The sequence below is a fragment of the Cyanistes caeruleus genome, chromosome 15 (genome assembly GCF_971803275.1).
Source record: "Cyanistes caeruleus chromosome 15, bCyaCae1.hap1.1, whole genome shotgun sequence".
Taxonomy (NCBI): Eukaryota; Metazoa; Chordata; class Aves; order Passeriformes; family Paridae; genus Cyanistes; species Cyanistes caeruleus.
This window is the reverse complement of record NC_141715.1, coordinates 8,774,580-8,789,632: the sequence shown is the minus strand read 5'-3', so window position 1 is coordinate 8,789,632 and position 15,053 is coordinate 8,774,580. Positions and strand designations below refer to the sequence as shown.

Below are 15,053 nucleotides of genomic sequence, written 5' to 3'. Positions count from 1 at the left end.
ACAAGACATTGGAAGAAAAACCCCACACCTGTTTCTGTTCTAAGGAAAATTTTACTTTGTTGTTTATAAATATTTTTTTGTTTTTTCCATTCTCTTTTTTGAAATAACTGTTGTTTGCAATAACAGAATTTATTTCCAGGACTAAATTGGAAGTGCTGTGTAACCCAGTCACTCCTGCAAGTCCTGATTTTCTGAAGTCTCTTAGAGAAACTGCTGATGGCCAGCTCAGGAGTCACTTGAGACAGCTTTGAGCTCTGTGTGTGACTTTGACTTCAGACACAAAACAGACAAAACAGGCTCTGTTCTGTAAAAGCCAGATGGAGACTATTTGGACTGCTGGTCCAAAATGTTAACACAGTGTTCAGGCAGAGCAATGGGATGAGCAAGCTCCCAGTTATGGAAAGTTCTTGATGAGGAGCATGGAGCTGGTGGTTTCTCCTTGGTTCCTCAGTGCAGGGCTGTGGCAAACTCCTCATGAGCACTGCCTGTGCCAAAGGCTTGGGCAGCTGCATTCAAAACCATCCACAACTAATAATGTTGTGATTCATTCACAGCAGAATGAAATAGCACAATAATAATAATAATAATCCATTCAAAGGGTGGCATGAGCTTCAAAGTGTCTCACTGCTTCCAGGTGGAAGTGATGAGTTCTTTCCCTGGCCCAGAGGGAGAGTTTGAGCCTTCTTCAACACACAGCTCCTGATTCAGCAGAGCCCTTAGCTATGGATGTGAAGGCTACAGATGCTCCTCAGGGTGTTACAGGAGCTGCTCCTCTTTTGAAAGCAAAGCCGATTATTGAGAATTTCTCTGAATGGGGACCGCTCTCCTTCTCACAGCCTCGTGCCCCAGATTCCTGGAGTTTCACTCAGCTTTCATCTGGCAGTGTATTGACCTCCAGTCTGCCTTGAAGAAAAGCCATCAGGAGGGGGAGGCTGCTGCAGGGCTGTGTTCAGAGGCTCTTTCAAAAGGCACAGTGAGAAAATGGGATTTGGTAAAAGACACAGGGAATGGTGTGTTTGTGTCAGGGGCAGGGCTGTGACTGGCAGAGAGTGAGGGAAAGGGAGAATCCATGTGGGACCCCACACATGTGCATCTAATAAAACTGTGGCTCCCTGGTGTGCCTGTGGTTGGAAAGTGGGTTTTTTGGCCAGCTTGAATTCTGGGCCTGGTGGAACAGAATGTTTTCTATACATAGGTGTTTTACATTGGCTAAAATTGTGGTGGTGCCCCATCCCTGGAAATTCTCAAAGCTGGATTGGAAGGGGCTTGGAGCAACTTGGCATTGGAAAATGACCCTGCCCATGGCAGAGAGTGGTACTGGATGATCTTTAAGGTCCTTTCCAACCCAAACTGTTGTGGGATTCTATGAGTCTGAGTATCATTAATAGAACTTTCTTCTGCAATAGAAATTATGCTGGATATCAATGAGAGCAACACAGGGCGTGGATAAAAGCGTTCCCAGAAAATCAGTTAACACTCTCAGCATGACAGGTTCTTCTGTACTATTACTCCAACCAAGTTATGGAGAAAAACAGGATAATTCTGGAGTTATTCTTGAATGTTTAAATAAAGAATGCAAAGCAACATGTGCTCTGTCAGGTTCTGAGGCTTTTGCCAGCAGAAATTCTTAGACCAAACTCATTATGGCTGGTAGCTGAAAACAAGCTGTCATTGCTTAAAAATAAATAAGAAATGCCTGATTTGATAAAACTTCATTTATTCAAAAAGGGCTGAGAGAAATACACTTGGATTTATTGTTGCTTTCTGCATTAGAGTAACTGCTTGGAATTACACCAGTTAAATTTGGTTCAGAGGAAGTATTGGCCACATAACAAGGAATAAAATACTGAAATCTCTTATGTAGTAGTTCAACTTACTTGAGCAAAATAAAACATGGTAGCAAAGACAGTGACATGGAAGTGTTATCAACTGTTAAATTTTTGGGTTAAAAAAGAAAAAGCTTGTAAACTGACTTCCACATATACACATTTTGTCTGTGTTCTCAAGTGCAAGCCTGTATGTGTGTGTAATTGCATTGTAAAATCTCCTCATTTGGATGAAATAAGTTATGTACACATATTTACATGCAATGCCTCTGGTGTACTCTGCAGGTCAAGAACAGGGTTAGGAGCAGCATCTGAAACCACTTTGAACCCTATTTCAGATGATCCAGTACTCAAAACAGCAGCTAGAATAGGATTTGGGACTGGGTCTTTCTGGATATCTGCGATCCTCCTGTATGTTGAGCCATAAAGAAAAAAGGAAAAGAAAAGAAAAATCCCTTTTCCCACTGTTTGTGGGAATTATGGACACTTTTCCCAGGTTCATGCAGCTTGATCTGGAATTCTGCTGTAACTGCAAGTTTACAAAAAATCAGCATCTCCAAAATAGCTCGTCAGCTACCAGTGTTATACAGAAGCTTTTATTTGCTCTGATTTTAGAACAAAATTGGATAGTTAGTAGTTTGAAATGGTGGAGGTTGCCAGTGACCAGTGTTCAATCAAGCTGTTGCCATATTAATAATTCATGCTTCTAATTGGGCTAGAAGATGAAGAGCAAGGAGTGGGGATACTGTGCAGTAAAGCAACTATTCCTATAAAGCTGTGTTTTATGGCTTTCAGAACTTACCCACTTTGTGTGCCAAACTTGGAGAATTCCCTTCACCCCTGCCATTAGTTTGCATAATATTAAATATATTCATTTTCTTTACCCACTTCTCCCCATCTTGATTATTTTGGTTTCATGCTGTGGCAAATAATTTCCTTCACAGCTTACGAGAGTTGAAAATAAATTCCATAGGTAATAAGTGTTTCACATAAGTAGTAACTTAAGACTTGATCGATGACGCATTCAAACATCAAAAACACCCTGAACAGAATGACAATCAAAAGCCTAAATAAACATTTTTCATTTTCTTCTCCTGCCTGGCAGGCCTCCCACGGCATCACCATGCAGTTCCAGCAGTTGGGAGAAACAGGTCTGGAAAGTAAACTCATCTCAGAGTGGAGCTGTTAGGTAAATACACTGGGTTTTTTACATTTGATGCTTGGTTTCATAAACATGGGGGAACAAGCTCCACCAGATGCCCAAATCAGAGATTGCTGTTAATACAATTATCCTTGTATGGACACTGAAAGGGTGGATGATGACATTTGCATACACACAGAGCTTAATCTGGAATCACGGGGCAATTTTTTACAAAAACCTGTATCAATTTGCTAAAGCATTTTCCTCTGTTGTTAACAGAGCTTTTTATTTACAGCTACTCAGATTGGCATACAGCGTAATTTTCAGCAATCTCCTCGTGCCCATTGCTCCAAAGGGGGTCACATCCATGCACATGGCACTAACACCTTATTGCACAGGGCTCCTGGTGCCTGCTCCTGCTGGAATGAGAAGTGTCAGACAGCTTGTGTCCTCCACGGGTTCCTCGCCTCCCTGAGCGATCTGTCGTAAGGAAGAGTAGCAAAAAAAGAATTTTTCAGCTGGCAGTTTATGAAGAACACAATGAATGTCACAGTCAAGAACAGAAAGAAAAACAGAATTATATAAGTCACCAGGTCTGGCTTATTTATTTCCCCTTCTTTTAACACCCTGGCTGTCGACATGTAAAGAGCGGAGGAGCTCACGGGTCTCGGAGTGCTGCTCAGGTAGGGAGTGTTGGTCTGAATCATTAGGTGAGCTTCAGTGGCACTGGTTGAATTGAGAAATTCACTGTACATGTTCTTGCTTAAATTTCCTCCACGGCAGAAGTAAAGCAGGAGGGCAAACGCAGTCAGTCTTTGGCATAGGAAAGAAATAATGTTCCTGCTTGTAAGAGGCTGCAGCCCAGCCGCATGTTGTCTATACACAAATTAATTCACTTGCATGGCTCAGCGACTTTCTTTTAAGTCTTCTTGGCTCATATTTACAGCATTTATCCACAAGTATTAATCAAAAATGATACAGGTACCTCGAGTCCTGGCCCTTGTTCCCCCAGCACGCCTCGTTTGGGGAGATGCGCTGGCTCATCTGCTGGGCAGCCGGGATGTGCTGGGAGCTCTGGGATGTGCCGGGAGCTCTGGGATGTGCCGGGAGCTCTGGGGATGATGTGCCGGGAGCTCTGGGGATGATGTGCCGGGAGCTCTGGGGATGATGTGCCGGGAGCTCTGGGATGTGCCGGGAGCTCTGGGGATGATGTGCCGGGAGCTCTGGGATGATGTGCCGGGAGCTCTGGGATGTGCCGGGAGCTCTGGGATGTGCCGGGAGCTCTGGGATGTGCCGGGAGCTCTGGGGATGATGTGCCGGGAGCTCTGGGATGTGCCGGGAGCTCTGGGGATGATGTGCCGGGAGCTCTGGGGATGATGTGCCGGGAGCTCTGGGATGTGCCGGGAGCTCTGGGGATGATGTGCCGGGAGCTCTGGGATGTGCCGGGAGCTCTGGGGATGATGTGCCGGGAGCTCTGGGATGTGCCGGGAGCTCTGGGGATGATGTGCCGGGAGCTCTGGGATGATGTGCCGGGAGCTCTGGGATGATGTGCCGGGAGCTCTGGGATGTGCCGGGAGCGCCGTGCCACCGCTGCAGCTGCATGGGGCGAGGCAGAGGCTCTGTCAGCGCCGGTGCAGCCCAGGCAGGCAGCGCTCAGTGTCCGGGAAGCGGGGGCACGGTGCGCTCGCAGCTGGCTTGCAGGAGTGGGATGCACAGAAATCCGGGCTTGAGCGGCACCCGCACGGAGAGGCAGCTGCTGCCGGGAGATGCTGCTGGATTTGCCGTCGCGGTTCTCTGCCTCGGGAGGCTCCGTGCTGCTGAAATCCTGGCGCTGGGAAGCATTAGTTGACTTTCTTAATCCCAGTTGAAGGCGCTCTGTGGAGCCAGCGTTCAGGCTGGGCTTTCTGCTTGAGCTTTCCAGGCACTCCTTTCATGGCTTTGAGGAAAAATAAAATTTAAAAAATAATAATTAAAAAAAAACAAAACAGCGACGTCTCTTTGTTCAAGAACGAAACACCAAAAAAAAAAAAAAGCTTCCCTGGGAAAGGGCGAGGGTCGGCTGGGCTGAGCGGAGCTGCGGCTGGGGCTGTGCCGGGCCGGGGCTGTGCCGGGCTGTGCCGGGCTGTGCCGGGGCTGTCCCGGGCTGTCCCGGGCTGTCCCGGGCTGTGCCGGGCTGTGCCGGGGCTGTGCCGGGCTGTCCCGGGCTGTCCCGGGCTGAGCCGGGCTGTGCCGGGGCTGTGCCGGGCTGTGCCGGGGCTGTCCCGGGCTGTCCCGGGCTGTCCCGGGCTGTGCCGGGCTGTGCCGGGCTGTGCCGGGGCTGTGCCGGGCTGTCCCGGGCTGTCCCGGGCTGTGCCGGACCGGGGCTGTCCCGGGCTGTCCCGGGCTGTGCCGGACCGGGGCTGTGCCGGGCTGTGCCGGGCTGTGCCGGACCGGGGCTGTGCCGGACCGGGGCTGTCCCGGGGCTGTGCCGGGCTGTCCCGGGGCTGTCCCGGGCTGTGCCGGGCTGTGCCGGGCCGGGGCTGTGCCGGGCTGTGCCGGGCTGTGCCGGGCTGTGCCGGGCCGGGGCTGTGCCGGGCTGTGCCGGGCTGTGCCGGGCCGGGGCTGTGCCGGGCTGTGCCGGGCTGTGCCGGGCTGTCCCGGGCTGTCCCGGGCTGTGCCGGGCTGTGCCGGGCTGTGCCGGGCTGTCCCGGGCTGTCCCGGGCTGTGCCGGGCTGTGCCGGGCTGTGCCGGGCTGTCCCGGGCTGTCCCGGGCTGTGCCGGGCTGTGCCGGGCTGTGCCGGGCTGTCCCGGGCTGTCCCGGGCTGTCCCGGGCTGTGCCGGGCTGTCCCGGGCTGTCCCGGGCTGTGCCGGGCTGTGCCGGGCTGTGCCGGGCCGGGGCTGTGCCGGGGCTGTCCCGGGCTGTCCCGGGCTGTGCCGGGCCGGGGCTGTGCCGGGCTGTCCCGGGCTGTCCCGGGCTGTCCCGGGCTGAGCCGGGCTGGGGGCGCCGAGCCCCGGCAGCCGCTCCCCGGCTCTCCCCCGGGCAGGGCAGAGCTGCTGCCGGTGCCGAGCGCTCCGCAGCCCGGGCTGCAGCTGCCAGCCACACCGAGCTAAAAAGGAAGAGATCTTCGGATAAATTCCCGCGAGTGCCTGAGGCTCTGGCTGGAGGTTTGGAGCAGGGGGAGGGTAGCAGAGAATGGGACAAAAAAAGAAGAAAATTACCTCAAAACCTTTCTTGCTTGCTTTCTTTCCTTCCCAGTCCTTTATTGTTTAAATCTAGAGTAATCAATGACCTCCCCCCCTTTTTTCTCCCACTTCTCTGTGATCCCAGCACCCTCTCCAGCCTGACAATTAGCATGTTAATTCTTTTTTTTTTTTCCAGCAAATTGCTTTATGCTGCTATTAGCTCCTGGCTGCTTGCCAGCTTGCTCTCACAATCTCCCATGCATCAGATAAGCGCCGTTAATACTTTTATTTTAACGCATTGCAACTTGTAAAGCGGGCGGGGGACAGAGCTGGAGGCGAGAGGAGCGAGGAAGAGTAACTGGGCAGAGGAAAACATCTTCAGCCCCAGGGTGCTGATCCCAGCAACTGCTAAAGCTGCTTGTGCTGAGCTGTTGCAGCCAACAGTGCCGGTGGTTAAACATTTCACTTAGCATAATAAATATTTCTGCTGAGAGAGGGCAAACGGAGAGAAATCTTCTGGCCGGTTCGATTTGAATCAAATCAAATCAAATCAAGACCCTCTGAGCCCCTCGTCAGCATGTTCCTCATCTCCTGCCAAGCTCCAGGTGCTCCAGTTAAACCCACTGTGCCTCCAGCAGCTCTGCTGGGGTGGTAGAAAGCCAGCACATTCCTGTTCGCATCCTCCTGCATCCAACCTCAGAAAAAACATTACCTGCGTGTTTACTTACGAGTCCTGGGGTCCCCTGCATTCACAGGGACATCTTCCTCTCTGGAAGGTTTTCCTGATTCTTGTTCTTCTCTCTTTCCCCGGTTTTTCAGGCCAGCTGCTCTGACTGCCTCATGCTGCTCCCCAGGGTGGCAGCGGAGGCTTTTCCTGCCTGCCCCAGGGCTCCTCCTGGGAACACATCCCCTGCCCGCAGAGCCACAGGAGTCACACCTCTTTACTCTGCCGGTTCAAAGAACGGGACGCTGAAGCAGGCAGCCAAGGGGGCTGGAAAAATCAACAGAGCCACGGAGTTTGCCACTATGGTGTTGCAATGTCTCCTTTCATGTCTCCTTCAAAGAGGGGAGTCTGTGAACAGCGGCATGGCAAGGCTGAATGTCTTCCCAGCACCATCCCATCTTCAGCTCTCCTCTCCGAACTGTTTTTGAGTTTAACAAAGCTTTATCCTTTTTTATTTATTTCCTTTATTGTTTTGTTAATATATAGGAAAAACAAGAAGGCTTCTGGGGCTGAATCCTACAAATAGTGTGTACAGTCTTAACGTTTAACAGGTTCTCTGCAAATGTTACCAGCTCTGTAATAGGGGGAAGATACTAGAGAGGTGTATAGGGATGTTATGGTCACTGATGTGTTTCCTCCCTGCACACAAGTGTGGTGCAGAAGAAGGGGCTCTGCCGGGGGCTCCTTGGCACCTTTCACCTCCCTCCCTCCCTCCCCTGAGCCAGTGGGGAGTGTTCCCCGAGCCGAAGGATGTGTCCCCGGAGGGGATGGCACAGTCCCGTGGATGGGATGGTTCCCTCGCTGCTGGGACAGGGCAAAGGCGCTCTCTGCTCTGCCTGGTGAGTGCCTCCAAACAGGCTCCTGGGGCTGTGTCCCTTCCCTGCACCCTCCTTCCACCCCTCTTCACATGCAGGCTGCATGCAGACACAGAACCAGAATCTTTATTTTTTTCCCTTTCGCTGCTACAAAATGTTCTCATTCTTGTAAGATTCCTGGCCTGAAGGTGCCAGAGCTCAGCTCCAGTGCCAGTGCTGAGGATTGCTTCCAATGGTCCAGTGCAGCTGCCAGCGTGGGGATAAATCCTCAGGGGTTTTACAGGTGCTTTGTGTGCACACAGGGAGCTCAGAACTCCTCTTGCTTTTTGGCTGGCTGGCTGGTGCTCATATAGAAACTGATGAGAAGCCTTGGGAGTAAATCAGGTGTATTTTCTGTGGCACTGTATCCAGGCTTAATCTTAAAACAGCTTAATTGCCATAAATAACACCTTAATTTCAGAAATAAGAGCTGATCCTTTCCCTTTATTCTCCTTAATTTGGAAGAGCATTTAAAGTCTTCAGCTCCTTGTAATTTTTCCTCATTAACTTATTCCTTATTTAGTAGTTTCACTGGGTTTGTTTCCTGGTTTTTCAGATTTTTTTAATTCTTTCCCAAGGCTGCCAGAATTTAGTGGCTTATTTTGTTAGTTTTTATGTGCACTGCCTTAGTACTGCAAGGACAAACACAGAGCTTCTGCCACTGTCTAGAGTTTAATGATAATAAACCTTAGAGTGTTGCAACCGTTTAGAAACTGGGTCAGCACTGCTGGCCCCAGTGGCATCGTGGGGACAATCCTGAAGCTGGAAAGGCTTCTGCCTTCTCCTGTGTCACCCCCATCTCTGGGTTTGTCTGCCCTCAGCTACATTCAAAAGCAGGAAATTTTGTTCAGATGTGTTGGAGCCCCAGCAGACCTGAAGGAATTGGTTGATGGTTGTGCTCAGTGGCAGTTCTGGTCCAGTCTTGTCAAGGTGTGAAATAAATAATGACATAAACTGTCCAGAGCTGAAAGGAGGGACACAGAGCCTGTGACACTCAGCCCCATCCAGTGCCACTCTCCAGGCTGGCAGGACCATCCTATTTGCTTTAACAATCCTTAAGCCAAGCTCCCACCAAACACAGCAGAAATCTTAGCAGGTGGGAATTGCTGGGCGTTCATCCACACTCTGCAAGGCTGGAGCCTTTCCCCAGTTCCAGCCTGGTAAATAATGCATGATCTCTCTCTCATATGCTTACGCAACCCCTACCACGATAAACACCAACCAGGGGAAATGAAAGTGGAAAGAAACATTATCTTTCTCTGTAATGCAACCATTTACAATCTGCCTTACGATCCTTCTGCTCTGCACAGTGAGCAGCAGTCAGGGGGATGTTTCTATTAGCAGACCAGAATGCAACAAATCATGGGCTGTAACTTTCCAGTGCTACATAAAAGCAGCTTAAAACCAAATAAAGGAAAGAAAATGAAAATAATATACAGAGATTATTTCCCTTTTTGTTCACTCCAAAGGCAAATACTTATTTCCAGGTGCCTGGGATTCAGATATTTAGGAACATATTTTTAAGTGCAGGGCCATAAAACTTAGCACTAGACACCTAATGTGGGGATCTTGCCTTTGGTTCTTAAACATGGGGCAGGATGCCTGAAGAAATTGGCTCAAGTGCAGAGAAGCCTTGAAAATGTTCTGTTTCAGGAGAGTTTGTGTGTGCTATTTCCAACTAACTTTTACCGTCAGGTTTCTCCAGACATGTTTGCACCAGCTGGAGGAGGAGCATTTAGGGAGTTTCCAGAGAAGTCTGAGGCAGTGGGGCTGGAACTGGATGATCTTAAGGTCCCTTCCAACCCAAACCATTCTATGATTCTATAAAAGGGAGTTTGTGAGCATTTGGTCAGTAGTGCATCCAGATCCTTTGTTCTTCTCTAGGCTGGGAGCAGCGTTGTGATTCATCCAGGCATCAGATGGGCAGCGAGCACCCCATACCTCCCTCCATCCCAGAAAGATTTGCCACTGCTCCAGTGGATGTAGGGAAACCCTGGCTGTTCTTGGATGGTGGGAGCACCCCAGCCTCCCTGCCCTGCCTTCAGTGACCCAGCACAGTGGGCAGCTCCAGCAGCTCCACGTGGATTCTGGGGCGTTCCGCAGGGTGAAGAGCGGCACCCTTGGTGAAAGGCTGTGTGTGGTCATGCATGGATTCCCTGGGTCCTGACAGAAATTGTAATTTTCTCTGTGCAGTCGCCTTCTTGGTGTGTTCAGAAGGCAAAGCAAAGCTCGCTGGTTTCATACAGCCAGGAGATGTGGGTGGGCATCCAGTGACGCTCCTGGGGATGCAGCTTCCATACATCCACACATGCAGAACACGAGCAGGAGGTGCTCTGGAAGAAAAAGCAAAAGGTTTAATTGGAGAGAAAGGTAGCTCCTTTACACTTGAACTGATCTCAAGCCAAGCAGCACTGGTTTGTCAGCTGAGCTGGGAACAAAAGGGGCCATGGATGCTGTGCTGGGCTCTGCAGCAGCCCAGCTCTGGGCAGGAGAAAAGCTTCACCCAGGCCAGGGGTGTCAGCTCAGTCCTGGGAGGACACAGCAGTGCTGCTCTGCAGGCTGCAGGCTGTGTTTGCTGAGGACCACGTTAGTCCTGTCCCTGCAGCACAAGGACACTCCCTGGGGCTGGTTCTGGCCCAGCCTGGTGCTCCCTTGGACAGGGGCACGTTCAAGGACAAGGCTGTGTGCTGGTACTGTGTCTGTATTCCCAGGGTTTAACCCCAATTACTGGGGGTTGAATTTTAGTTAAGAAAAGAAAGGAGGAAGGGTTACAACTCACTACAAGGTTTCAGTTTTGAATGTGGTTTGCTTCTGGTGTTAGCAGTTCCTCACCAACTTGCAATATGGATAAAAGTAAATATCAGTCCCATCCTGAACAGATCCTCTGGGGATCAGAAGGAGATCTGGGGAGGCTGTGGAAAATTGTGCTTCTCATCTCTCTCCTATTCATGCCTCTTCTCCAAATGATTAAAAGGAGTTTTTCTCCAGGCTGCTGTACAAAACCCATCCCACCTGTGTGTATGACCTTCCTCCTGCCTGTTCCACTGGTGTGCTACAAAACTTCCTATTAAACTGTGATGTTAACTTCATTGTAGGGAATTCAGATCAGAAGTGGCTGGGGGTCCCCATCACCTCTTGAAAAAGTGGTGAACTTTCAGCTAGAAATCCTCTGGCATTGCCCTCCTTCTCCCTACATTGATTTTGCCAGTCTCAGGTATTTGGGATGAGCCAAGGATTGTTCATGAAGCTTCACAGACCATCACAGGGTTCTTTTATTACCAGAATCTTTGCTTATGGCTTCTTGCTGGTACAAATCATCTGTCTGGTGTCAGAAATTTTTGCTCCTCTCTTTCTGACCCCAGGGCAGGGTCTGTCAATGTGGCTGTGGCTGTCAGGCAGCAGGTGACAGCATGGGCAGATGGGGTTCCTCTTTCTTCTCTGCTTATTGATTTTTGCTCTGTTTTCCTTAGGGTTGATGTTAATTGTAAATTCCGAGGGGAGTCAACACCAAGTAATAAGGTGAGTTATTAAACCAGGGTGATCCCCTAGACATTCAGATGGAATTATTTGTACAAACCAGGGATGTTCCTGCCTTCCTGCATGCATGCCAAGTCTGGATATCTCTGGTCATGTTCTGTGCACCAAGATGCCTATTTCACAATATATTAGTTTTCAAACTCCTCCTTAGTTTGCAAAAGACTTGATAATACTTCCTTACCCTGCAGGGACCTAGGGATTAGTCAGTAAATGTGACAAGGTGCTCTGATGTGGTTAAAAAATAAAAAAAAAAAAAAAAAAATACTAAAGAACCAACTAAAACAGGAAGATGGAAAATGCAGCTGAACCCTGGGGGTGATGAAGCTGAAATCTAAATTAGGTATTGACACTCTCTGGAAAGTTAAACCAACATCCCACTGAAGTATCAGTCCCTCAGTGTGGCTGGCTACTGCTTTAAGACATATTTCCATCTATGAATGTGAAAAAATAAAAGGAAAATTGAACACAGCGTTCCCCAGCAGGCCAGGGATTGGGGAATTTAATTGCTTGTGTGCTGCTTGATAAACAGTTTTGTGGTTTCTGATTTGTCATTCAGAATAGTCTGACTCAAAAAATCATCACATTGCTTGTTTTTAACTCCAGGGTCTTTTTGGTGTTATGATAAAAACCTTTTCTAAAACACACAGAGCTTTGAAAACAGGGCCTGGCCATAGCAGCTGATGTTCTGTCCTCAGCAGAGACAAAGTTTCCATCAGCTGAAATCTTGTTTGTGTCCCAAACTGAAGTAAATTATCTGTAGAACAGCAGAACAAAAACTTTGTTTTGATTTCTTTTTATGAAAGCCTTAATTGAGAAAAGCAGCCTCTTCCCTATTTTTCTGCTCTCTAAAAACACCTGCAGACATACAAGGAATGGGTAAATTTGTCATTTCCATTCCTGCAGAAGAGCTGATCTGAAAGACTTGAGCTGTTCACTGAAGACACTCACCCAAAAAGGGAGACAGAAGGCTCTCAGACCTGTAAATCAGGTTTCTGTGTCTGTTTATTCCTTGTTCTGTGGTGGAGAGTGAATCCCAGAGAAGGATTTGATACATACTGTCAGCACTGTATATTTCATATACATTTTATTATAGAAGTGACAGTACCTTGACCCTCCCTGAGCAGACCCAGCCTTGGATCAGATGAAATTTTTCTGGTGATCCAGATTTCTAAGTCTCTCCACAAACCTTGGAGCACCCTCTCCTTGTGTCTGTGAGAGGTTGCTGTTCAGACCTTTGGGGAGAGTCAGAAGAGAAGAGAACCCAGCTGTCCCTGGAGAGATGGAAAAGAATCCCTGGGAGTGGGAAGCCCTGCAGGAGAGAATCCACCCTTCCTCACCCCCGTGCTTGGCACAGCTTACCCTTGTGAGTCCTCTGTGTCCTCCTGCCAGCCCTGACAGCTCTGGGCTCCTCTGCCTGAGATTCCTGTAATTATCAGGAATCAAGGCAAGGTGCCTGCCCACGCTGCCAGAGGGGAAGGGAGTGCAGCGAGCTGGAGCAGCCTGTGCCTGGGGAAGCCCTGGGGAAACGCTCCATGGCAGGGCCACGGCTCATCCCTGAGCATCCCTGAGGTCTGCAGCTTGTGCTTGTTCAATGTCCCTGGAAATAAAATCTATCAGGGTGTGACATAATAAAAAAGGGTTATTTTAATAATCCGAAACCTTATTGCTTCTGGAACATCTGCTCATTCATGGAGCAAGCAAATTGGTTTTGATTTCATTGCCATAATTTCATGGAAATTAATTTGATAAACTCAGACTCCACTATCAGTTAGAAAAGCAATATTTTCTTTTTCCCACTTGTAACAGTGCTCATAAGGCTGCATGAAATATAAAACCAATAGAAATATTTGCAACTAATTTCTCCCATTAGTAAAGTAAAAACTTCACCTGATTTTTAACTTTGCAGAAGAAATCAGTGTTAGCAAAAGATGGTTCTTATGAGGTGATGGAAGAAGATGTTACTCAGTCATGTTCCTTGCCTAGATAGAAGCAGATACATTTCTGCTGTATTTTAATTAGTTCTAAACCTATGTAGGTGAAGAGTACAGTACAGTATTGTTATTAAAATTCATGTTTTATAATCAGAACAGTTAGTACAGTCTCTGAGAACAGCAAACTAAAGAGCTTTATTAACATTGTTTAATAGTGGAGTTGTCTAACTCCTGCTATCATTTAAGCCATTGCTAAGTTTTTAAGTAGAGAGAAAGGTTGTGATCATAAAGTGAAATTATTGCATTAAGATGATAAGGAGAAAAGCTGTGATCCTTCTCAAAGGCTACATCAGGCCAGCTATTAATTATGAATGCTCATTAATTATAATGGATTTTCTGCCACAAAATCTCTTTAACTGATCTCTTGAACGGAACTTCAGCAGGGCAGCTGTGACAAATGTAGGAGGATTGCCCCTTTTAAAAGGCTGGGGGCTCCTCTCTTGTGGCATCCATCCTGAAACTGAAGCAAAATGACTAATGAAGTTAAGAACCTCATTCTTTAGAAGATCAAAGTCATAAAATTCCATTAATTCCCTTTGAGACAAATATCAATTATAGCAAAGAGATTTTTTTTTTGTTGCATTTTAAAACTCTCTAGTTGTTCCCCAAGACCATCTTCCTTTGTATTTTGCTATAAACTAATTTACTGAAATGTCAGGAATCCAAAAAAAGTATCTCTAGGACAAAACATTATATATTCTTCTTAGAATATATTCTTTTTAGGAATAGAAGTAACACCCTATTCCTCTTCAGCAGAACCCAGCACAGGCTGTTTGGCTACCAGAGAGCTCTGCTGGCATTCAGCTACACAAGATCCATGTCCCTAGAAAAGGGGGAGTAAATTTGGTATTTTTGTTTTGTGTTTATGGTTCTCATCTTCCCCTCCCTGAGCTGCCTCCATCCTCTCTTTTTTGGGGTTCAGGACTCTTTGCTGAATTTTTGTAGGGTAAATGCCAGCTGAACGCCTCCAAATCACCCCTCCCAAGTGTATTTTTGTGTCCTCGTTCAGTTTTGGGGAAACCTGGAAGGTGGGGAGGGACAGAGATGTTTAACTACGTGGTCACAACACAACTAAATTTGGCTGTACTTTTGAATCTCTCTTTAACTGCAGTTTTTAACTCCTCCAGTGCCAGGTTGTTTCTAGAGCTGCTGCCATGGCTTTTCACTGTCTGGTGTTGCATTTGGCAGAAATATCCCAGACCTGTGTGGTTCCCAATCTGTAGCCTGGGGGTGCTCATCTTTCAGTTACAAATTTCTACAGAAGTATTTTTTTTTCCCTTTGATATTTTAGAAAAAAAATCGTAGGATGAAAATGTTTCATCAATATTTTTAATGGTTATTTAGAGAATGAAGTGTTTGGACATGTTGAAAATACTGCTGGGCACCTATTTGCATGTGTAGGTGCCTAAATATCTGAGAAAAAACAACCATCTGGTGTCTCTGGACTCAGATCCTCAGAAAAGATGTAGTCTACTCAAGCAAAGAGAATTTAGTCACATACATTTCTTTTGATGGTTTGCTCAACTCTTAATATCTCCCTCTCTAATGTGCAGAGGAAGAATATGGAAAAGGCTTTGGACTCTGATGCCTTTGTACTGTCTGAGTGTGTTTTACAGATAACATTATGGAAAACCAGCAGGAAAAAACAAATATTTTAGACAAGTATTCTGCTCTCCAATTTCAACATCCCTTAGAACTCTATAAAATAAATAATTACCTACCTGGTGCCTAGATAGCATTGCCAATTATTTCAAAGTCAATTAATTTCTGAAATAATTCTGAGCTACCTCAAATTGTTTCTCCTCCTTAAAGACTCGT

General features: G+C 47.6%; 1 protein-coding gene and 1 long non-coding RNA gene across 2 annotated transcripts; both read right to left on the bottom strand.

Moving 5' to 3' along the window:
- Positions 1 to 1,700: 1,700 nt before the first annotated feature.
- On the bottom strand, positions 1,701 to 3,722 carry SMIM32 (small integral membrane protein 32). Its single transcript, XM_086852170.1, has one exon. The coding sequence runs from the start codon at positions 3,720 to 3,722 to the stop codon at positions 3,402 to 3,404; it is 321 nt and encodes a 106-aa protein (XP_086708296.1). The 3' UTR covers positions 1,701 to 3,401.
- Positions 3,723 to 7,776: 4,054 nt separating this feature from the next.
- On the bottom strand, positions 7,777 to 12,656 carry LOC147650356 (uncharacterized). Its single transcript, XR_015276826.1, has 2 exons — positions 12,604 to 12,656; positions 7,777 to 10,040 (listed from the first exon to the last, which is right to left on the bottom strand). It is a non-coding gene; the product is annotated as an uncharacterized LOC147650356 (long non-coding RNA).
- Positions 12,657 to 15,053: the final 2,397 nt, after the last annotated feature.

Coding starts and splice junctions, on each gene's coding strand:
- SMIM32 (XM_086852170.1), bottom strand. CDS start 3,722: ATGTACAGTGAATTTCTCAATTCAACCAGTGCCACTGAAGCTCACCTA.